Here is a 24,420-nt window from a genome sequence, read left to right on the forward strand (position 1 = left end):
AGACAACACAGCCAGATACACACTTTTGAAACAGTGATAGTGAACTGTTAAAACTTCAGAACCATTTGGAATTTCATGCCAGGACTACAAAAACACTAGGATGCCCTAGTGAAGGCAGACAGTGCTCTATTTAAGTGTCACTTAAGGAAATATCACACAATGTAATAAACAATCAATAGACTAAATCTAACATAAGTCATTGTAGACAATATAAATTGGACTTACATTTAACTAGTGATTGAAACACAATAAACATTAAGCTCACTTGTATTCCTTCCCATTGTTCTTACATTTTAATATCACCCTTTACTGTTATCTATATCTTATATAGGCATATAATTTTTTTTTCAATATATAGCAATAGTTATTTTATTGTATATGCTAAAAAGAAGTGATATAGAGTACAACATTCAGTTAAAAAAAATATGTTGGTAAAACCGGGCGTAAAATAAAAATCCGGATTACTGAGCACAAAAGTGACATCAGAAACCACAACAAAAACTCGACTGTAGCCATGCATTGGCTGCAAGCTGGACACAACATAGTGCAACTTCATTTTACCATCTTAGAAGTAATGAAACCCAGACCAGATTTGGATCCTCATAAACAATTTGCGAGATCTGAATTCTTCTGGATTAAAAAATTGGAATCCATGCAGCCTTTTGGGATGAATGACAGATTGGAATATTCAAGTTTCTTATGAGATTTATATTCCTGTTCATAATTTGACCATGTTAAACTTCGTTACCGTTTTTTTAAACCATATTTGTTATAAGTATTGGTATAGAAACAGTTTTCGTCTGCAACCATCATCTTTGGTGTTTTAACCTTGAATTTGGTATTTGCATACATCTTATTGTGTACGGCTGTAATATCATGCAACACATTATCAGCTTTTACTAATCCACAGGGTGATTGATTCTAATACCGGTGCATGACACCGTTGTCTTAAAAAACACGATGGTCACTTTCAGCTAATATACATTTAAGAGGAAGTAACTTCCGAGCCACGTCAGATTAAGGCTCACGCTCAACGTTAGTTTAAACACGGAGGTTCAATTACATTCGCCATTCGCGGAGCATGTTTTCACGAGATGCGCAGTGATTTCCTGTATGAAAAGTAAGTAACAACTTGTGCACACGTTAATATGGGGTGCACTTGGGGTTTGAAAACAGCTTTAATTGATAGCGGTCGTAACAGTCCTTTTTGGGGCATTTTGAAGCATGTCTTGCACCATTGAGCACGTTGTCACTACCTTAAGAATACAGTTATAACCTAAAGCGTCCGTAACAACCCATCACGGAGTATTAATCAAGCATGTTTTTCTCCATTGAGCATGTTTCCATCACCTCTAGATGACAGGAAAATGTAACCAACACGTTGCAAGGTCTTGTTTAACATCGCTGTGTATATGGCTTTTTCTGATATCGGGAATGATTAAGAACACGGTCCACTAATTAAGATGTTATGTTGCACTCTGTCTCGTTTCTAACATTCAAGATACCACTTTATATACTACACGGGTGATGCATGTCCGTTATAAACACATGATATCTTGTTTAAACACATTGCTTTATTTAAAATAGAGATGACTGCATTGAGCAGACCACAGTACTGTTTGCCTGTAGAATTCCAACTTGGATAACCCTAAAGAAGGGTCCATGACTTGAAAGGCATTGGGCAAAACTTGGGGTCAAGTCTTCTGAACAGAAGAACTTTTAGTCACAGATTTGGAAAATTGTTAATTTGTCAGAAATTGAAAATCTTCAATGTCTTTATATGAAGGATCCACATAAGCCAATCATGAAAATTGGTGTGAATAAATACTGATGATTCAAACTGCAGAACACTAGGAATTTATTTAAGATATCCGGATAAAAAAAAAACAACGCGTTTTTAAGTTAAGTGCGACCGGAGTCAGCAGGTGGGGATCCGCATCTGACACATTGTTTTCAGTTTGCTAAACAAGTCAGACATATCCAGATCACAGCATACTTTCTTTACATAGGCCAGCCTTGGTATATTTAATGCTATATCTAGTTTCAGACAGTCAGACCGAACCAGCCTATTAAGACTGGTTTCCTGTATGGTCCATGCAGATAGCCACAGCAGCAGAGGGCTTAATTTAATATAATCCGTAATATTACCTAATCCTAACTAGGCATTACACGTGTAAGTCGAGGTGCTATTAGGTACAGCAAGCAACCGCCACAAAAGTTCTGGCAAAGGTGGCAAGTGAGAGACATGTAGCTTTATGAACAGCCACCCATTATTTGAGTGGTTTAAGCCCCAGCTTGGAATCAAAGTCAAAAAGTGCCTCAATACTCCTTGCAAACTCAGTGGTCTTTCCCTTCCCAATGGGATCCAACTACAGCCGCCATCAAAAACAACCCCCAAGTAGGTACTAACTCAGTCTTAGTATTATTTAAGGTGTAAGCCTTATTCTTCATCCTTTTGCACCATGAACCAAGATACAGGTTTTATTTTGGGTTATGGGGAGATCTAAATTGGCCATGAACCTAGAGTATTGATCCGTCTACCTTTGAAACCCTACACGGTCCCTATGATGATCGGCATTAAATAACACCAGATGTTTCTCAAGACCATTAAGGTAAATTACGAACAAGAAGGGTGGAAGTACACAACCCTGGTATGCTCCCCTCACAAGCTTAATTTCCTATTAGGGACATATCTAACACTTGCACTTAGCTCATTATGCAATTGCCTGAGAAAATGAATAATGTGAACATCCGCCCCCATGTTAGACATATTATGCCATAATTTAGATCTGTTTACATGGTCAAAAGCGGAATCAGGTCCATGAACGCCAGATACAAATTATCCTGGTTGGCTATAGAATACTTGTTGATCAAAAAATAAAGATTAAGGCATTGGTCAATAGTACCAAGACTGCACGAGAACCAAACTGTAGGTCTGAGAGAATATGAATATGATTACAAATAAAAAAAATAGAAACAGAAAAACAATGAGAGAACTGGAGGCAGCTAAACGTAATAAATGTAATGGGAATCTGTACATTAGACAGTGACAGAATTCTTCGTCTTTGAAATTTGTAAGTGTGGACTGCTGATACAACAGCAAAAGGAAAAATTATGTTAATAAAATAATTAAGACAATCTATGTAATATAGCAGAGAACAGAAACCTTTTTTGTCTAGTGTCACTCTACCTTTTTACTGCAAACCTCAAATTATTGGAAGCCCTTCCAACTGAGAGGCCATGTGTTATACATTTTGATAACTAAGTTACGGTTGTGAATGGCCCCCATCCCTCCTCCATTCCCAAATATGTTACTCAATGGCCAGTGCGTAATATTGGATACCTTATAGCATAAGGAGGGTGGTTAGCGTCAAGGGTATGGTTTCCAAACACCCCACCCTGGTATTCGAATGCATATTACAGACATTTTACTTTTCTGTCCGGAAGGATTGCCAAATATTCCAGTACACAGTGGTATGTAAGGAGAATATTCACATGCTAACTGTTGTAGTGATGTTCATGGCCAAGAAGACTGAAAAAGCTAAAAAAAAGATAAATAATGAGAAGTGCTTAAGTCGAAGCAGATATGGACAGTTGGTTTACCGAGGCAGAATTAAAAAAATATTGTGGTCTTTGCTATCTGCACCAGGTAGAAACCTGACACAAGGTGACCTCAACAATATGTCACGGTGATGCCGCACACTAATGCGTTGCAAGTGGACTGATTTACTGCCAATGTGAATCAAGGATCTCAGAGTCCATGCTGTCAGTGTCAGAACGTGACACCTGCATTCCTTCAAACTTCTTAACTTACAGCTCGGATCTCTCTTTCCTGTAGTTTAAGACTGCAAGCATACGCTTCATTACGGAAGGGACAGGAAACTTCAGGTTCCTCACAGAAATGTATCACTTGTCTGAGACATTCTCTGCAATAAAAGAAACATAAATGCTTAGATAAGACGAAATAAAAGAAGGTTGAAATAACTTTGTTAAGACCAATTAAAAATGATCTCACACTACATTAAATCCTGACATTTCACAGCCTGTTTCAGTATTATGGCTAAGACATTAACATCACACCTCCTTTGTGAGGATCAACTTGAAAGAGAAGATAGAGATTTTTGATCTGGGTGGTGATTGATAGCAGTCTGAGTGTAAAATGGGAATGTTGTTGGGTCTAACTTTTGATGTTTTACAAAATCTGGAATACCAGAATAAAAACCTAACCGTGGGAAAGAGCAGGGTTTTCACTAAACATGTATGAAAATCCTCTTTCCAGAAAGAAAATTATTTTCTAGAGTTCCCTCACCCACCAGGGTTTCCCCTAGGTAGCATGCTTCATCATTGGGGTCCTCTTAATCCGCTGCGGATTGAGGTGTGCTGAGACTTGCGGAACGACGTAGGAGCACTAAGTTGTGGAAAATGTGTAGTGCAGTGAAAGTGGAGTGGAAAAACAAAAAGTTAAAAATACTTAATTAGTAGGCTAATATTTTATTCCTGCCCCTGTTGGTATGACTAAAATCAGGGGTTTATAATAGGGAAAGTCTAACTATAATGAGTATAGAGTCCCTAGTATTGGGTCAACATGTTTCGAGCTGTCCCATCAAAGCACTTATTCAGGATCACACGAGGACCAGCCTGTGCGTGCCACTGCTAAGCAAACCTATAATTAGGAATTAATGAGGTGCACACCTACTGTGTATACACCTAACACGTAACACACACAGTTAATCACTGACACGTAGTATTTTAGTTGAGGCAGAATTTTGCCTCATGATCTGCAGGGGTAGAGAGGCTTGTAGTCACACCTTCGTCAAAGCGCACCCCTGGCAAATCACCTAATGGCACCCCCATAGACCGCATCTTGACATCAAAGAGTCTCAATATTACAGCTAATAAATATAGAAGAAATCAAATTACTATTATGTTCAGATGGAAATATAACAAGTGATAATCAGTACAACACATAGCCTCTATATGGAATGTAGCAAATAATAATATCTGAATAAACTACTTGCTTGCTTCTCAGTTGTGGTGTCATAATTTGAATTTTTAATTTAAATCAGGAACATAATTAATTATGTTCAAGTAGTTTGGTAGTGCAAGCATCCACCGAATCTAATTTTATAGCACAATCTAATTTTATAGCACAATCTAATTTTATAGCACAACCATTCAAAAAACAGTTTTAAAACAGGGACGTTGATACAGTGATTCATTTACACAATAGCAGTTGGCACAATTGGTGTAGAGGCTAATTGGCTGACCTGGGAACCGAAAGTCCCGGGTTCCAACTCCAGCTTTGGCAACTGACTAAAAATTGTGCTATTCTGTGTAAAATCACATGTGCTTCAAACTGCAAATACATATTGAGAATTTTCGTTTCATCACAGCGTGGTTTGTTCCAGAAGGTCTAAAATGGACAGCATAGGAGCAGTGTTGCCAGATTGGGCTATTTCCCGCACAATTGAGCGCCATTTTTCCCAATTGTGCGGGAAAAACCCATATCGGGCGGGTGGCTATTTTTTGGCTACTTTTTGGGCTGAATTAAGGCCTGTGTGCGCAAAATACTGGCTTGGGCGGCACCGACCGTGTCGTGCGTCTATCGCTGTGCTGGCAGTCCATGGCTGGCGAATGAGTGGGCAGCGCGCGCTAAAATGATTGGAGGAGGACCCCCTGACTGGCCAGCCTGTGCGCACCGACATGACCCTCACCCTACCCGTGAGCATTGAGCATCAACGGCACACACACACAGACACACACACACACACGAGTTGTCCCTTCCCCCAAACACACACGCTGCACATCCCGAAAATACGTGTCAATACGTGGTGGTTGTCACACTCAGGCAGGCGCTCGCAGGCCGCAGTAGGCTCCGGACCTCCACCTCTCTGTGGTCCGTTTGGTCTGGTGCCCTGTACAGTCACCACACCACCTCACCGTCGTACAGTACACTGTACTACACCCTCAGCCTGCCCTCAGTCGGGACCGTCAGTCAGCTCAGGCAGGCTCATAGCCTAGGCTATACCTGCGGCCTGGCCCCTGGGCCCTGTGGCTGCCTGGCAGGAAAATCGCAGGTAAGGATAAGGCTTTAGTTTCACGCTGTGCCTTGCGCGCTGGCTAAGGCTGTAATCAGCAGACCGCCCGCTGCCGCAATCCGCATTGATCCCGCGGCTGAAGGAGACCAAGCAAGAGCTTGAGAGTCCCGCTCTGAGTGCCCACCCCTCCCCCTCTCGAGCAAAGCCACAGTCTGGAGTGGACTCATTCCCACTCACACTGTCACACACGAGGTCGGACTCGGAGAAACTCGACTCTAGTGTGTGGCACTGGCAGTGGCACACACACTGACAGCACGGCAATGAGTGAGTGTTGGTTGACCACCACAAAACCACTTGATTATTCCTCGGCTCTCGTCTGGACTATGGAGTCGTCATTACCAGTTCGTACGGCACAGCACGCGTGCACTGGGCTGCTGCCTGTCTGTGTGCAGTGCACCTCCACTCCACTGCCTGCTGCATTCCACAACAAGTCGCGGCCCGGCCCCAGCCTTCAATCCCTCCTCCCTGTCCTTGAGTAGCTGGCCTGGCTGGCAGCTGCCTTCAACTTCAGGAATCAGGACGCCAGGAGTGGACCAGGACACCTGGTTCGGTTGACTGACTGTATCCTGCTGCCCGGCCCCTAATCTATATAAGTGACACTTCATTTTTTACCTTGTCTAGGTTGAGATTCAGGATGCCACAGAGCAGAGGGTGTGTGTGCACTCACCAATGTGCGTCTTTCCCAGAATCCCAGGTCATAACTCCTTCCCCATATTATGAATGAATGAAGAAGCATTTATAAAGCGCCTGGTTACCCGAAGGCATCCCCGCGCTAACAGACACTCTACTCACTCGTGATAGTCCATGGAAAAAGTAAGGTTTTTAGCTGTTTACGGAAGTGGCTGTGGTTGGTTTGGGACCGGATATGCAAGGGGGCCATATTCCAGAGTATCGCACCACAGTAGGAGAACATGCGGCCTCCACATCTGGTGCGTTTAACTTTAGGAACTGTTAACAAGTATTTGCCCTCAGATCTTGAAGTTCTTTGTGGTTGATAAGGGAGCATCATAGCATGAATCAGCATGGATCCTTTCCCAGTCAGAGATTTTTGTATAATACACATGGATTTAAATTGGATCCTCTCCTGAATGGGGAGCCAATGTAGTGAGGATAATGCCAATCTGGCTGATAGGCGTTTCGGAATATTCAACAAGAGTCGAGCTGCGCAGTTTTGTACCGTCTGCAAAACTTTAGTGGTAGACATCGGCGCTCCAAGATATATGGCATTTGCGTAGTCCAACCTAGACAGGATAAGCGCCTGTACCAGCAGTCTTCTATCCAAAAAAGGGAGCAAGGGAAGGATCCTCCTAATCATCCGAAGAAGACCGTAACAAGTACCTGCAACTTTTCGCGCCTGTTCCTTAAAGTCAAGGTTGGTGTCTAATACGATTCCTAGGCTTTTTATAGATTTTTTTGAGATGGGTGGGGGTCCAAGGCTAACCGGCCACCAGGAATCAATGGTTATAGATGTTGCTTTACCGAGAAGAATAACCTCAGTTTTTGCTCCATTAAGCTTAAGGTAGGAGGCCTCCATCCAGCTAGCCACTCTCTCCAGACATGCCGTGAGAGTCCCTCCTGAGTTGTCATCATTGTTCAAAGAGACGACTAGCTGAGTATCATCCGCATAGGTGACAATTTGCACCCCAAATGGGGTAACAATACTTGTCAATGAACTCAGGTAGGTGTTGAACAGGGTGGGGCTTAATGCTGAGCCCTGAGGGACTCCACAAGAAAGAGGTACTGGGTCAGAGATGCAGTCATCCGCAAAAATGGAGAAGACTCTGTCTTCTAAAAAAGAACAGAGCCATTTCAGTACAACACCCCTAACCCCAATGTCTTGAAGACGGTTAATCAGGAGAGAGTGGTTCACCGTGTCGAAGGCTGCGCTGAGGTCTAATAAAATAATTGCAGCGCAGCCTCCGTTATCTAAGATCTTTCTTAAGATTATCCGCTGCCACACAATTTTTCCAGTTGTCTCTGTCCTTTCACTTTCCCTCCCTGCAGTCTCTCAATACACCTGCCCCTGGCCCCCTGTGCACATTCGCTGTTACAAACGCTCCTCACAGAGATATGCATTGCTATACATGGAGTCAGTCAGAAACTCCACCTGCAATCATAACTCGCTCTCTAGTAGTCTCACTTTCCAGTCTCTAGCTGCTGTCAATATACACACTTCTCCCCTTCCCAAGCTAGAGCTCCCTCTCTCTCCTGCAATTCACACACAAAGCTCAGGAATCTAGGCGCTGGGCCTCGGCTCCTGAATTGCTGCTCAAGTCCTTAGTCCTCAGACGTGCCCGTGCTGCTTATGCCTACTCTCAGGGAACCATGTCTATTTCTTTTCAGTGGGGCAAATGGGAAGAACAGGGGCAGGCCTGTGGAATGCATGTGTGAATGTGAAAGAATGGAACAGCCTTCCGTGTTTTTACTGCCTTTTTCCATGGGACGCGTGTGTTAATTTCGCCAAATCATTAAATGGAAAATATGTAAATTGTATTTTTTTTAATATTGAAAATAATGGTTGGTAGTCGTTGAATGTCACTCGTAATTATGAAAATATCACACATAAGCAATCTGAAACCTTGGCAGCTATGCACCGTGTCACTTTTCTCTCAGGTCTCAGACTGTCAGACCCGGCCTGGTGGTGCAGCCCTGTGCTGCTGTGGCCGTCGACTCGTGGGGCCAGGCCGCAGCATGTAGAAGCAAGCACTAATTGAAGTAAGTTCATTTATAGAAAGAGTAGGAATGAGTGCTATATGATAAGTAAAGCACTCTGAATCAGATGTTCTGTATAGACTTATCTTTCATGTGAAATTTTGCTGTTGTAAAGTGTTCTGATAACTTTGGATCTAGCTATTGCTATATATAATCTCAAATAAATAAGTGAAGGTTGCTGTGCTACTGTCTGTGTGTTACCTGTTCTGTGTGAGGGAAGCGCACACTGCTGCTGCCTCCAACTCATGGCTGTGGCCGTATTGCCACATCCTCTCCCATAGGTGGTACTATTATTCAATTTAGGCAGAAGACTGCACATTTTGGAAGCTAAAAAGTGTACTGTTTTACGTAACTACCTCTTAAAGTACCCCCCAAAATACAAGTTAAAGGAGTAATTATTTTAACATGGGTTTGTCTCTGACTCTCCCTCTTATTTGTTTCCAAATGTTGACAAATATGCTGTAGATGAAATAGAAGTGGAGGTTGTCAGACTCCATTCCGGAAGGAGGGAGGGGGCTTGAGGACTATGGGGTAAGCGGGAGCTACTAGGCATTACCTTTGGGAGCTGCTTAAAATACAAATCAGAGGGAGCAGTAATTAGCACATAATACTATTTCTGCCTTTCTCAATCTCTGTGCTTTCTACCATTGTAGCTTTAGCTGTGCCTGTTACAAGTTGCAATGTCAGTGGTGACGGGTCATGAAAATGAGTAGCATTAACACAGGTGCCCAGTTAACCCCCTTCCGCTATCTGTATATTGAATAGAATTTAGGTTCATCCTTTAAGTGGTTTCTGATACCTATTTCTGCATAATTTGAGAGTTGCGAGTTTGGGCTGGTTTTTGGGCTGAAACTGGTCTGGTTGGGCTTATTTTGGGCTTATATTTGAGCGGCTTTGGGCTCGGGACGGGCCTAAAAATCTGGCAACACTGCATAGGGGGCGTGGCCAAGATGGCGAGCGGGTGAGACATGTTTGACTTCGTCTCCCCGCTCCTGTGCGCCCAATTCTGCCCCAAAGTGCGCTTTGACCCCATTCCCAGCTCCGAGACGCAAGATGATCTTACCTCCAGCCTCGCTGTAGCTTTGTAACTGGGGGTAAGGTGGCTGAGGGCCGGAGTGAGCGGCTGATTTCCAGGTGGCGAGCCGCAACGTGGTGTGATAAAATGGTGGCCAGGCCTGGCCCATATCGCGACGGAGACTGAGGAGAGCTGGGGGCATTGTAGGTGTAGAGTCTCCAAGCCCGGCGCCATAGATAGCCCCTCGTTGGTGAGCAGCGTTGTTCGGCATGGCTTCCTGCAGCCATCAGTGCGGAGTCTCTGGAGACGGGAGAGGGAGGCCGGTGGTAGAACGGACGCCCGGTAGACCACGCAGAGACCGGCCCTTCTGTGGGCAGAGCGGAGTGCGCGCGGCCAGGCCCGGCAGAGGACGACCCGGAGAAGACGGGCTTCGGCTGGCTTGCCCGCTTATCAGAGCTAGCACCGGGGATGGAGCTGGGCTGTGGAATGCCGGAGTGGGCTCCAGGGCCTTGGCGACAGAGGCCGGCGAGACAGTGGAGGGCCCGAGTGCAGTCGGGAGTCCCCTCAGCGGTTAGAGCGGCAGACAGGCAGCGGTGGGAGGCGAAGCGCGGAGCAGAGGGGCATCGGCCAGACTCCTCGGCTGGCGCCCTCTGGTAAGCGCGGCATGCACTCGGGGACTGCTCCGGGGGCTGGGGGGCCCAGCAATCAACAGCGCGACCTGGGCACCAGTGCCGCCAGGCTTTGCAACACGCTGCCAGGCCCACAACGCGACTAGTCTCTTGGCGGTGCAGCGCCTGGCAGTAAAGAGCAGGGGCAGGCGGCAACGCTGATGGAGCGGTGAGCCTCTAGCTCCTGACAATAAACAAGTACGTTCACATCCATATTTGGGTGTATTGAACTCAACAGCGCCCTGGCCGAGGCCCTCATGGCGGGCCTCGGCCAGGGATCTGCCTGGCGCCCGCTCTATCTGGTGGCATGGAGATTGGCCGTGGGGTGCACTGGGGCATCCCTGCGGCAGTAGAACAGTGGTACAGCAAAAAGAGGAGGCCGTCTGCGGCGCAAGAGGGCATCAGCCAGACTTATCAGCTGGCGTCCACACGCAGTTGTGGCAAACTTCTTGAGGTTTGCTCAGGTGGTCGGGGGGCCTCTAGTTCAACCGCGTGACTCGAGCGGTGGGGCTACCAGCTCTTGCGGCGCACTACCGAGGGGCGGCGGCGGCGGGCGTGCCGGGCCGGTGCATGACCAGAGTTGAGGCGGCACGGGGCCTGGCGGCCAGGAACAGAGACAGGCAGTCAAGTAGAGGGAGCAGTGGCACATGAGGGGCATCGGCCAGGGGGACCGACTGGCGCCTGTACTGCCTAGGGGTGTGGTTGTCACCTCATCACAGTTCACACTTAAACGCGCCATTGCGAGCGCTGCCCCTCAGCCACGCAGAAGATTGGATTCTCAGGGTTGCTGTCCACAGTGACTCACAGGACATATGCTCATCCGCCGCAGCCCCTCTGAAGCAGTGGGAAGGGGTGGAGGGCCCTCACTCGCGTCATCTCCAGGAGAGGAGCGGCGAATCTCAGGAGACTAGGGCTGTCGCCATGGTAGTGCAATGAACCAAGAAGGACCGAACATTGAAGGATATGCTCACTAAACGGGCTCTGAGACAGAGGGGGTGGAGGGACTGATATCCCGTGCATTTCTAGAGACATTATTAAATACTTTGCGAGACGATTTTCAAACCCTAAAAAGCGAAGTGGTGGGGGAAGTGAGAGAGATCCGCCGGGAGGTGGACACCCTAGGAGACCAAGTGGCAGTGATCGAAGACCAAGAAGAAACATGGGAGGAAGAGGTGACACCTCCAGCAAGAGGTGATCCGCTTGAGGGAGCAGCAAATTGACCTCCAGGCCCACACAGAGGATCTTGAAAACCGCTCTCGGCGGAATAACATACAGGTGCGGGGAGTCCCTTCGGACGCAGAGGGCTCGGACATGGTCCATTACCTGCAAGCCCTATTCCGAGAGATACTTGGGGCACCAGCAGACCTGGAGATCCGCACTGATAGGGCCCATAGAGTGGGTCTCCGTCGAATGGCACCGGCACCACCACCAGATATCCTCGCTTTGTTGCCGGATTATCCCCTGAAGGAGCGCATTCTACAGGAGGCCAGGGCGAAGCAACCGCTCCATTACCAGGGCCACAACATTGCCCTGTATCAGGATTTGGCAGCTATCACCCTTCATAAAAGGCAAGACTTTCCACCACCCAGCCCCGACGATCAACTCACCACTAGTCAAGGTCCACTGCGGGAGAGATGGCAGAGAGTTGGTGGGCAACGTTCCTCAGGAGCTTCCCGGGGGCCAGACCCCGAAGCCATTACACAAGGAAGAAAGGCAGCATTGGAGTCATGCTCAAGGATACGGCGTCTAATGATAGTTCTTGAGTGAAGTGGGGACTGATAACTTATGCAGTGCAGTGGGGGGGTACCCGGGGGGCAGGGGGAGATACGGGGGGCAGGAGATTCTAGCTCTATCCTTCTGGCCATGGGATGTCCCTGTTCACTCTTTTCACCGGAGGCGCGCGACTAAGCCCAGCAAGCTCTGGACATTGGGGGGGGGGGGGGAATGGGGAAATTCAGTTGGGGCTAGGAAGGGGGGGGAACTGGGGTGCTAATGGGGAGTCCACGTAGGCGGCTAGCTGGGGGGGCGGGGAGGGGAAGCGCAGGTTTACAGAAAGGGCCAGCCCGCTGGCGGATACAGCGGAAAGCAACCCCTTTTTTCCTACGACACATTCAGAGGTACGCATTCTAACCCTTAATGTGCGCGGCCTGAATAGCCCTAATAAACGGAAATCCATATTGTCCTATCTCTTGAGTTCTGGGGCGGATGTATGTCTTTTGCAGGAGACCCATCTTCTGTCCAAAGACTGGTTCAGGCTGCGGTCCCGAGCATTTCCTCAACAGTTTTTCTCCTCCACCCAGGACAAGAAGGCAGGGGTGGCCATACTGGTGGCTAAACGCTTCGCAGGAAAAGTGGGAGATAAAGTAGCAGAAAACAGAGGCCGTTTTTAAGCATACAAGCTGTGGGTGGGGGGTTCACCCCTGGTAGTGGGATCTCTTTATGTACCCTACACTGGTGAGAAGTTCCTCCAAGCGGCCTTGTTCGAGGTTCTGGGGGCTCAGGTGAGGTGGACGTTCGCAGGAGGGGACCTGAATTTAGTCATGGATGCGTCAGTGGATAGGTCTGGTCACAGGTACACTCAGATAGGAGCAATTTCTGTGGGGGGCCGGCAGTGGCTCCAGGATCAGGGGCTCAGATTTATGGAGGGTAGCTCATCCCCTCATAACGCCAGTGGCCATATCCGACCACAACGCGGTTCAAGGGACCCTGGAGGTGCCATAGCCACGTAGGCCGGCGGGTGGGGTGGGGTGGAGATTGAGAGAGTGCATGTTACACAGAGCAGCCGTGCAGGAACAGATCCTCAAATGCATTATAGACTATCTCGCCACAAATGATTCCCCGGAGGTCTCTAGGTCCACCTTATGGAGTACGGGGAAAGCTGATTGCAATTTCTTCCGCCGAAAACAGGGAGCGTAAGGCGAAACATGAACAGCTCACGGCCCAAGTCCTGGAATTGGAGAGGGTCCACAGTAGGATTGGGGCACCAAAGGCCTGGTATCAACTGAAAGCGGCACGAGCCCAGTTGGCGGGTCTCGACCTCGATAGGGCGAATATGCGGCGCTCAGGCTTAAGCACTCCTACTACATAGGAGGCGATAAGACAGGGCGCATGCTTGTGAACAGATTGCCAGCCCGCACCTTATACTCTAAGGTACACACGCTCAACACGACCGCGGGGACCACAGTCGACAAAGATGAGGAGATAGCTCAGGTCTTTCAATCCTTTTATGCTGAGCTCTATCGCCGGGAGACCACTTCACCCGCCAGAGTCGACGCCTATCTCGAGGGGTCCCACATAACCGTCCTGGCTCCAACCCACGCAGACGGGTTAGATGTGCCCATCCGTGTGGAGGAGGTCATAGGCGCAATCTCGCGTCTTAAGCTTCAGAAGTCACCGGAACTGAACGGTTTTTCAGCCGGGTTTTTATAAAACATTCTATACGGTGCCGGCCCCGCTGTTGACAAACCTTTTTAACTCCTTCACGGGCTCAGGGACGATTCACTCCGACAAGCTGGCGGCTTCCATAGTCGTACTGCCAAACCCGGGAAAGATAAGTCCCTGTGCAGATCCTACCGACCGGTGTCGCTGCTTAACATGGACCTGAAGTTGTTCACAGGCATCCTAGCAGCGAGACTGGGGCCCCTTATGCCGGGTATCATCGAACCCGACCAGTCTGGTTTTATTCAAAACAGGCAAAGCAGTGACAATACCAAACGCCTATTTCACATTATCGATAAGGCACACCGCACGGATATGGATGCCCTTCTCTTAAAGGTGGATGCCGAGAAGGTATTCGACCGCTTGGACTGGGACTTTATGGATCGCACCTTGTTCCCTTTTGGGCTCAGTGAGAGGTTTCAGGCCTGGGTCGCGAGTTGTTAAAGCAAGCCCACGGTGACTATAAGAGTAAATGGAGTTACATCCCGACCATTTGAGATACAACGGGGAACTCGGCAGGGGTGTCTGATGTCGCCCCTTCTTTTTGCCCTCTACGTTGAGCCGCTTGCTCAGAAGATCAGGGAGAACCCAGACATATTGGGCATTCCGTTTGGAGGTGAGAGGCATACCATAAGTCTTTATGCGGATGACATTATTGCCTCCCTTGAAACCCCAGCGCGGTCGGTCCTGGCGTTTTAACGGGAGCTGGAGGCCTTCGGCCGGGTAGCGGGGTTCACAGTTAATGTCGGGAAGTCGGTGACCCTATGGCTGAACCGAACTGGTCGTTCACTCGCCTTGAGCGGGAACACATACGCAGGTATACAGGTGAAGGCATCTGTCCCCTATTTGGCCATCAAATTGGCCCCGTCGGTGTCCCAAACGGTATCGCTCAATTATACCAGATTAGCCTCTCAAATTGCTCAAGACTTAAACCAGTGGAAGCATTACCACCTATCCCTTCTGGGAGGAGTGGCAGCAATTAAGATGCTCATCCTACCTAAAGCTTTATACCCCTTCCAGACAATTCCGATTTGACCTCCACCCGGTACTCTCCAGAAACTGCAACAAGCAATTCAGCACTTTGTATGGGCGGGAGTTCGGCCTCGGCTACGGAAAGAACTGGGCTACTTACGGCCAGATGGGGGGTGGAGGGGGGAGGGGGATACCGAATAGCCTGGAGTATTTTAGGGCAACACAGCTTCGATATCTAGGCGAGTGGAGCAGATCTGAATCAGAAAAGAGATGGCTGTTCCAAGACAGGGCGCTGGCCAAGCTGTCGCTTTGGAAAGTCCCATTTCTTAGGCGCAAGGACAGACCTCCTAATCTTAGGGGCTCCCCAGTCACGCACACATTGCTAAGGGTTTGGGACGGGGTCGTTCTTAAAAAAGGGTTGTCCTCTTTCCCTTCGCAAATGACTCCCATCCTCGACAAGAAGGACTTTTCCCCAGGGGCTGACGAAAGAGCGTTTCCCGAGATGGAGGGAGGCAGAATGCAAGGCAGCAGGGCACTTTTTCGATTTGGAGGGGATTCTTTCCTTCCATGACATGCGCGCAGAATATGGTCTTCCAGAGACCGAACGGTTCAACTATCTGCAACTAAGGCATTGGCTACTTCATGCAGAGGTAAATGTAAATGTAGTGCATTTATATAGCGCTCCGCACACCCCCGAAAGGGTCTCTCAGGCGCTGTGCACATACCGCTGTGGAACCCTTCCTGGCCTTTCCCTGTGACGTGCCCACTCCTGGGCACCCCCAAGGTGAAGCCAGGCATCCTAGCGCTGTTGGGGCCGTTGTGGAGATTAAGCAACCTATTGCCCAGAGTTGCAGAGTGGGACCCATGATTAGAATACGCACCGAGGCGAGAATTATCGGGTCTGGGGAAATTGAGCCCAAGACCCGCAGAGGCAGGAATTGAACCCTGGTCCGGGCCAGACCTCTGCATCAGGGTCTGCCGCTCTAACCATTGAGCCACACTTCTCCACAAGAGGTGCTACCTAAGGTCTCTAGGAAGTTGACGAAATTTGAGAAATGGCTTTACACGAAGACCACGGATAAGAAAATGATCTCTGAGTTATATGAGGCGCTACGCCCTCACGTCCCGCGAGAAGCCACGGCTGGACAGAGGAGATGGGGGAGGGACCTCACGGCAAAGGAGTGGACAGATATCTACTATCGCGCTACCCACACTGCACCTAATACCGTTAGAGAGACGGCAGTTAAGGTTGCTATGTACTGGTACTTGACGCCGGTCCGTCTACATGGAGAGGACCCTGATCGTAGCCCGACTTGTTGGTGTGGGTGCGGAGCGGAAGGCACGCTAGTTCATTTATTGTGGGAATGCGCAGAATTGGCGAGCTATTGGTCGGCAATCCTGGATGATGTGGATCACCAATTCAATACGCAGATCCCCAAATTTCCGGCCTACGTGGTCTTGGGCCTGCCTAACCCGCTGACATATCCTCTACGGTCCCGAAAAGGGAAACAATTGAGGCTAGCATTGGGGGCGGCTCTCCACAACATCTTATCGCATTGGGGAACACGGATGAAACCGACATATTTAGGGTGGCTACACAGACTAGGGTACATTCTTGGGATGGAACGCATACAGGCCTCACTCACCAACTCCATGACGAGCTTTAATGAAATCTGGCAACCGCTGCTCTCACTCTTGTCCACTGAGATGAACGAAATCACATGCCCCAGATACCTGTATCTTCTGCGCCTCGCGGGCTCTGCATCCCCAGTCTAACACAGTCGCAGTACAGTTATGCTTGCGTCGCTTTTAGTAGATAGTTCAGCCGTCCCAAGCACACCAGTTCGAGGGAGGGAAGGAGGCAGGAGGGGGGTCTGTTTTTTCATTATTCTGTTTAATGGCAGTGCCACCTACGAGTTGGAGCGAGGTTCCAGACAGCATAGAGACATTTTGGACATTTTAGTAAGCCCATTCGGAGCCCTGCTGGGGGTTCCCGGTTATGGCATGTCAAGGAAGTCTATGGATTGTAAAAGGCTCCGAATAGCGCACAGCAGGGTACAATATTCTGGAAATGTATGTTACTATATTGCAGATTGACAATAAAAACAAAGTTAAACCTAAAATGGACAGCATAGACAACACCGCTGCATGTACAACACCTCATGTTTGATATGTTTGCCTGCAATAGAAAACCGTTCTGTGAATAGCGCTTCTCGCTCCCTGGACCTATGTATCGCCGCACTACAGTAAATTAAAGAAAAATAAGAGTTACACAATGCATTTTTAATGAATAATCATTTTGATTACTGTTGTTCAACAGTCATGATTCTTTACAATGTTGGAATAAAGTGGTCATCATGTGACATATATATGTTGATAGGTAACCAAAATTTCCAAATTTCTGAAAGAAGGATGAAAACAAAATATGTTTAATTTATAAGTTAGGAGAGACTGAATCATTCCTGCATAAAACAATCTACGTCTATGTTAAGAGGAATCAACCTTTTAGCCAAAAAGCTGCTCATCATCACAGGACATGCGAGTCAGAGTGGCCCAGACACCTTGTGAAAAGCCAGCTGAGCGCATTCAGGCACGGCAATATCGTGTGTTAGCAATGCCCATGGACCAGAGTATGGCATCTGCAAATCCAACCCGCACTTCAGGATCCGCTCTGAAACATTTAATTCATAACTGGCCATATTCAAAATTGCTCCTTCAAGTGGTCCGGTAGGCTATCAACCGCTAGTCTGACATGTTCTCAAAAGGCATGCACATAGCAGTCTAGCGGGCATGTGGCATGTTTACAGTTGTACTTCACAAAGTTGAACAGACGCAAAAACGTTCAACCCATGGCGTCCAGTTTCTTATACTTCCTATCAATGGGGGACATCGGAAAGGTGTTGGGGATCAGTTTCAAAGACGAAGACTGAACCATCAAACTCTGCGATGACTGATGTGAGGACAAGAATTTTGAGTGACCCATAGCTGGCATCTGTTGTCTGACATTTTGTATACCGGTTGCTGGGCCTGGGAAGGGCTTTTTGCAGGTAGCCAAGACAGATTCCAGTAGTGCCTCACTGCATGGGAGCAAGGGCAATGCAACTGAAAGTAATTTGCAAGATTTTCATCAAAATGTTAAACTTTGGTTCTCCAGAGGCTAAAGTCAGTTCCAGAGTTTCTACAGCTTCCTGTACTATCGCGAGAAAAGAGAATATTACCTCTGTCAGGACCTCAGTGGGGTTAGAGATGTCCCCAGAGCTGGAGCCGATTCACTCCTCCACCAAGGCAAATGTTTAGCCCTTTAGTAGGAACCATTCCTCAAGGTACATTCCAACCTTCTCTTCCACCACCCATATAATTTCAACAGACTTCTGATCTGATGTCGGCACATCTGCCGGCATCATAGACAAAGGTGGCACCTAAAGGGCAAGTGCAGTCACCCACAAGTATCTGTCCAGCACTCTTTTAGCAAGCATGTATTTAAAGTTATACGGGCTGTTCGTCCCTGGGTTTAGAAAAAGGGCAACCAGTTCATCATGCACCACCTAGGCTGGTTCAATGCACCCCTCCCTTGTCCTGTATGCCCCTTCATAGGCAGAGTCAGACCTACAGCACCACTGAGAAGATGGTAAAGGCAAATCTTCATATATCATGACAAACACGTCCAACACCAAATGGCTGTAGGTAGGGTTGTTCAAAAATGTGTATGGCGGAACAGGGCTCACCCCAGGCCCGGCTCCAGGAATTTTTATTTGGGTGGGCCAAGGGTGCATTCGGGAGGGCCACTGCGGGCTCGATTTGTCGCATATATGTCTGGGCAGGCCTGCTTCAGGGCCCTCCTTTATCTCTTCTTAGTCTTACAAGGCCCAGTAAAACGCACTCTTTTCCAAATCTCTTTCTAAAAATTATCACTCTCAAAAAGTGTTTTTTTCCATGTAATGTTCCTTTGATGGGAAGAGGAGGTTTGTGAGGAGGGGGTATCAGGCAAGTGACACTTCTCGGGCTTTAGGGAGAATCCCTCTTCATTACTACCTCCACCTGACCCCAGACTCTGCAACGCACTCCCTTACAGGCTTGACTATCCACTACTCCTCTCCAGTGCACCTTATCTCACAGCTTACCTTGGGCCCCAGCCCCATATCAGGCACCATCGGGCTCCACTTTCCTTTTTCCCGGTAAAAACATTAGTAAAATCACCTTCAAACTTAAAACATTGAATATAGCAGTAAATATAATTAGCATGCATTTTAAAGTATGTTCCACAGTAGCCCTTATGACCCGACTGCTAATTAAATAAGCAAAAACAGAAAGGCCATGACAGGGCAGGCTTTAGCGCTGATGCAAAAGTCTTTTTGGGCGCCACACTAATAACCTCTTTCTCCGTAAATAACTTTACTACCACCTTCCAACAGTGCCCATCATCCCTCCATGGCCCCCCTATTGACCTCCTACTCAGATTCCCTCACTGCCTCACACCACCAATGCCCCTCATCTCTCCCTAGCTGCCCCTCCACCCCATGACCTCTTCCTCGAATTCCCTCACTGTCACCCAGGGCATAAGTCCTAAAAAAAGAAGTGGGGGAGGGGACGCTGACGTCACGACAGGAAGTGACGTCACGGAAGGTGGCTTGCACCATCAGACTCATTGCCTCCCCTCGCTCACCCCTTAGATGCCATTGCATCAGAGAAGCCAGCGCGTGAGCAGCGTTCTGAATGAGCTCCGATCTCGCCCCAGAGAGGCCAAAGAGTGAATGTGTGGCTCCATTTGCTTCAGGTATCGAGCTCCCGGTAAAATAAGTGGGTGGACGCCATCCACCCGCGTGGTACCCCGACTCGAGCCCTGCTGTCACCCTCCACCAGTGCCCCTCATCGCTCCACAGCCCCTCCCACTACCTCCTCCTCAGATTCCCTCACTGCCACCCTCCACAAGTGCCCCTCATCGCTTCTTAGCCCCTCTCTCATATGCATTTCATTTGTTGTATAGCGCTACTCATATCAGTGTAGTGTGTGTCAGTATTTTACACCACGCACACATTATACAGAGACAATGAATCACACAAGTATGTAAATCAGTCTACGGGGAATGTCACATAAGCCAATGAAGATTACAAGGTGTAGGAATCACATGTCATCCATACTGGTGGGCAGTATATTTTGAGAGGGTTTGGTCTGGGGAAACACAACCTTAGGATTTAAAGAGTATTTCATGGGGTCAGCTTTACTGATAAAAATGTATCTCTGGGGGGGCGTGGCCAAGATGGCGGGGTGAGCGGACGTTTCCTCCCGTAGCTCCTCCGGCCCGGCCAAGCTTGAGCCCTTTTCTTACGCTTTTCTCCCCCCGCTGAGGCTCAGCGTGTGAGAGGAGTGCGGCGGAGCACCTGGCACGCACGTTGTTGTCGCTTTGGTTCGGATCGCCTCGAGGGAAGTCACCCAAAAGTCCGATCGAGGTCGAGGAGCGACGGAGGGCCTGGGAGGCGGAGCGCATCGGAGTGCTGTCCGGGCGCCACGGCTGGGCCTGGTGCTGAAAGCGGCAATCTGGAGGCAGTCTGACCCGTCGCTCGACGGAGGGTGAAGGACCTCTGTGGGCTGGGAACAGGCGGTGCGGAAGACTTAGGACGGGTGCTTTGGCACTCAGACTTGTGTCGGCGACACTTCGCACTGTGTGGGCCCCTGTCCCTTGGCCGCAGTACGGCGGACTCTTTGTTGGGGTCGGACCATCTGGGCCCTTGCGTGTGACAGACTGAAACCGGCGGTGGAACTTATCTGATGGCTGTGCGTTTAGGGGGCCCCGGTGGTATCGCCGGGCCTGGTCGTTCTGCCCTGCCCCGCCCTGCCGCCATTTTGTCCCCGAGGGATCAGTGGTGTTGGCCTTCAACGGAGCCCTTGCTGGTGGATGTATGTGACCGTCACTGCTGCCGGGCTGACTCTCTGAGGGACGTGCTGATGAGGAGCCCCCCACTGTAGCTTCCATTGCTGTCTCGGATGGGCACCCGCGGCTGGCGGTGACCGAACTGAACCGCCATCTTGTCGCCTGTGACGCAGCGATTCTGCTTGCGGGGGGACCCCCACGTCGAGCGCTTGCCAGCGGCTGGGCATCCCTGGAGCGGCTGGACCTGTGCCCACCCGTCGACCGCAGTGTTTGCGATGACCGGAAGAGGCGGCTCGAAGAAGGGGGACCGCACCCTGCCGGACATGCTTGGCAGGGCCCAGCAACTGCGGGACAGAACACAGCCCTCGCCGGGGTCTTCCCGGGCCTCGGCGGATGTGACTGGGGGGGAGCCACCGGTCACGAGGTCCTTTATGGAAGAACTGTTTAGCTCCCTCAAAGAGGACTTCCAGACACTGAAGCGGGAAGTGGCCAGCGAGGTCCGGGAAGTGCGTAGGGAAGTGGAGGGCCTTGGCGAGCGCGTTGAAACGGTGGAGACGGAGGCCCAACGCCGGGATGAGGAGATAGTCCATCTTCAACAGGACGTTCTCCGCCTCCGGGAGCAGTGTGTTGAGCTCCAGGCCCACTCTGAGGACCTTGAGAACAGGTCACGGAGGAACAACATTCGAGTGCGTGGTGTGCCGTCCGCAGACGAGGGGTCCGATCTGGGGGGGCTACCTGCAGGACCTGTTCCGAGAGATCCTGGGGGAAGCTGCGGACTTCCCTATTCGCATTGATAGGGCACATAGGGTTGGCCGGCAGCGCCAGCCATCGGCACCTCCACCGGATATTTTGGCTTTCCTGCCCGTCTTCCCGCTGAAGGAACGCATCATGACTGAGGCCCGCAGGAAACAGCCCCTGACTTTTCGGGAGCGGCCTGTGGCGCTTTATCAGGACCTCTCCGCCATCACGCTGCAGAAACGCAGGTCCTTCAGGATTGCCACTGACTTTTTGCGCGAACACGAGACGCCGTACTCTTGGGGACATCCCTTCCGCCTGATCTTCCGGTGGAATGGGGTGCTACATCAGCTACGCTCCTTGCAGGACATTTGTGGGGTCCTGGGGCTTACGGCGGCGGAGGAGGAAGGGGCTATACCGTCGTGGAGGCCCTCGGAGAGACGGAGCCGGCGGAGGTCGACGAGGCGACGATCGGCGGCCAGCGCAGGGCGTCCTGATTCCCCTACCATCAGGGTGGACATGGCCGACGCTTTGAGGGCGGCGGCCAGGGACTCGGCCGGCTCCACCGGCGTGGCCTTGACGGCCTAACACTCACTCCGGGGGGAGATGCCTCTAGCTTCTTTAAATGCTGGGTATGGGGCTGGGGGGTCGGGGGGGAGCGGATGGAGGTGAGTGGCTGGACGTCCACTTCGTTTTTTTCTACGGACTTGCCCGTTTTGGGGCTTGACTGGGACAATGGGGTGTTTAAGTTTGCATTTGGCTAGTTGCCAGGGTTGTGTTTTGGGTGGGTGTAGGGGTTGTTCTGGGGTTAGGGGGGCCCCGTCCGATGTCGTCCGTGCCCACGCTTGGTCTGTTTTGGCTTGTCCCGTGCAGCTGCCCCGCGCGCCCCACCCGCTGATCCCCTGCCCCCCACCCGCTGATCCCCTGCCCATTGCACGGCGTTCCTGATCCCCGGGAGGAATGTCGGCCCTAAAGGTAGTGACCCTTAATGTTCAGGGTCTGAATAACCCTGTGAAGCGCAGAGCGATCTTATCTTTGCTGGAGGGGACGCAGGCGGACATTTGCCTCTTGCAGGAGACCCACTTATTGTCCCGGGATTGCCATAGGCTGCGCTCTGCTAAGTTCCCTACCCAGTTCTTCTCCTCGGCAGCGAACAAGACGGCGGGGGTAGCCATTCTTCTAGCGAGCTCCTTTAGGGGGGAGGTTTTGTATAAGTGTGCTGAACAGAAGGGGAGGCTTCTTGCGTATCGCATGCGCTTAGGAGGCATAGCGTTTACAGTCGGTTCCGTTTATAGCCCAAATGACCACCAAGAGCGTTTCCTGGACTCCGTGTTAGTGGATGTCACTGCTTCTCCCGACCGCCACGTCATTTTGGGGGGAGACCTTAAGATTGTCTTCGATTCTGTGATGGACAGATCGGCGCAGCGCTCCCCGCAGACGGGGGAACTGTCCCAGGCTGGGAAGGCCCGGATTGCGGAAATGGACTTACACGACCTTTGGCGCTCCATGCACCCCACTGATAGGGACTACTCTTACTTTTCACACGCACACCGAACCTACTCACGGCTGGACTATCTTCTGGTGAGTGGACCGATGCGCGCCGCCGCCACGGCGGCGGACATTGGGGTTCTGACCCTGTCTGACCATTCACCAGTCGCCGGCGTTTTCAAGTGGCCGGCGGCCTCCCCCTCTAGGGGGGTGTGGCACCTTCGGGATACCCTTTTACACAAAAAGTCTGTAGTGAAGCGCATTGGGGAGGTCATACAGGATTACCTAACTCACAATAGCAACACAGACACTTCACAAGCGACACAGTGGGCGGCATTGAAGGCAGTCCTCCGGGGGGAATTTATTTCCATCTCCTCTGCCGAAAATAGGGAGCGGCAACGGAAAAGGGACGAGCTGACCGTTCAGGTCCGGGAGCTTGAGCAGGTCCACCGCCGCACGGGGGCGCCAAGGGTGTGGAGGCAGTTGAAGGCTGCGAGGAAGCTCCTGTCGGCACTGGATCTTGATAGGGCGGAGTATGCCGCCTTGCGCTTGAAGCATGCCTTCTACACTGGGGGGGACAAATGTGGTAAGCTCCTAGCACACCGGCTCCGGGTCACGCAGCAGCGTAGCGTCGTGAGGGAACTGGTGGGTACGGACGGGGTGGTCGTCTCCGGGGACGCAGAGGTAGCGGAATCTTTCCGCGGCTTCTACGAGACGCTGTATGCTGAGGAGCCCTCCTCGCCGCGGGACGCCGAAGGCTATTTGGAGTCAGTGACCCTTCCGGTGCTGGATCCTGCTCAGGCGGACCACCTGGAGCGGGATATCCATGTTGAGGAAGTGATTTCCGCTATCGCGCAGCTGAAGCATGGTAAGGCCCCGGGCCCGGACGGGTACACGTCTCTGTTTTACAAGACTTTTTGCACGGCTGTGGCCCCTGTCCTTACTCGGCTATTTAATTCCTTCTCCGAACCGGGAGCCATCCCACCGGATCTCCTGAGGGCGACGGTCTCGGTAATCCCGAAACCTGGGAAGGACCGGGCCTTCTGCGGTTCGTATCGACCCATCTCGCTTTTAAATGTCGACCTCAAGTTGTATACGGGGATTCTAGCGTCCAGGCTGGGTCCACACCTCCCCGGATTGGTGGAGGCGGACCAGGCTGGCTTTGTACCCAGCAGACAGACGGTTGACAATACCAAGCGGGTGACGCATGTTCTGGAGAAGGCCTCGCGGGTCCCGGGGGAGCGGATGTTGCTGTCCGTTGATGCGGAGAAGGCCTTCGACAGAGTTCACTGGCCGTATCTCGAGCTGGTTCTCAAGAAATTGGGAATCGGTGATAAGTTCCGCACCATGGTATTCAACTGTTATAAGCATCCCTCAGCGTCGGTGCGGGTCAACGGGTGTAGCTCCGGTGGATTTGCTATCGAA

The 24,420-nt window shown here is 50.3% G+C and overlaps 1 protein-coding gene across 2 annotated transcripts in view; it reads right to left on the bottom strand.

Annotated features, from left to right (window-relative positions):
• Positions 1 to 24,420, bottom strand: part of LOC146830440 (ranBP-type and C3HC4-type zinc finger-containing protein 1-like) — a 540,476-nt gene that overhangs the window by 52,921 nt on the left and 463,135 nt on the right. For both annotated transcript variants that reach the window (XM_085604678.1, XM_085604679.1), the window contains exon 10: positions 3,815 to 3,926. In XM_085604678.1, the coding sequence (XP_085460804.1) occupies positions 3,815 to 3,926 (112 nt within the window). The remainder of the gene's footprint in view (positions 1 to 3,814; positions 3,927 to 24,420) is intronic.

The sequence above is a fragment of the Triturus cristatus genome, chromosome 5_1 (assembly GCF_964204655.1).
Source record: "Triturus cristatus chromosome 5_1, aTriCri1.1, whole genome shotgun sequence".
Taxonomy (NCBI): domain Eukaryota; kingdom Metazoa; phylum Chordata; class Amphibia; order Caudata; family Salamandridae; genus Triturus; species Triturus cristatus.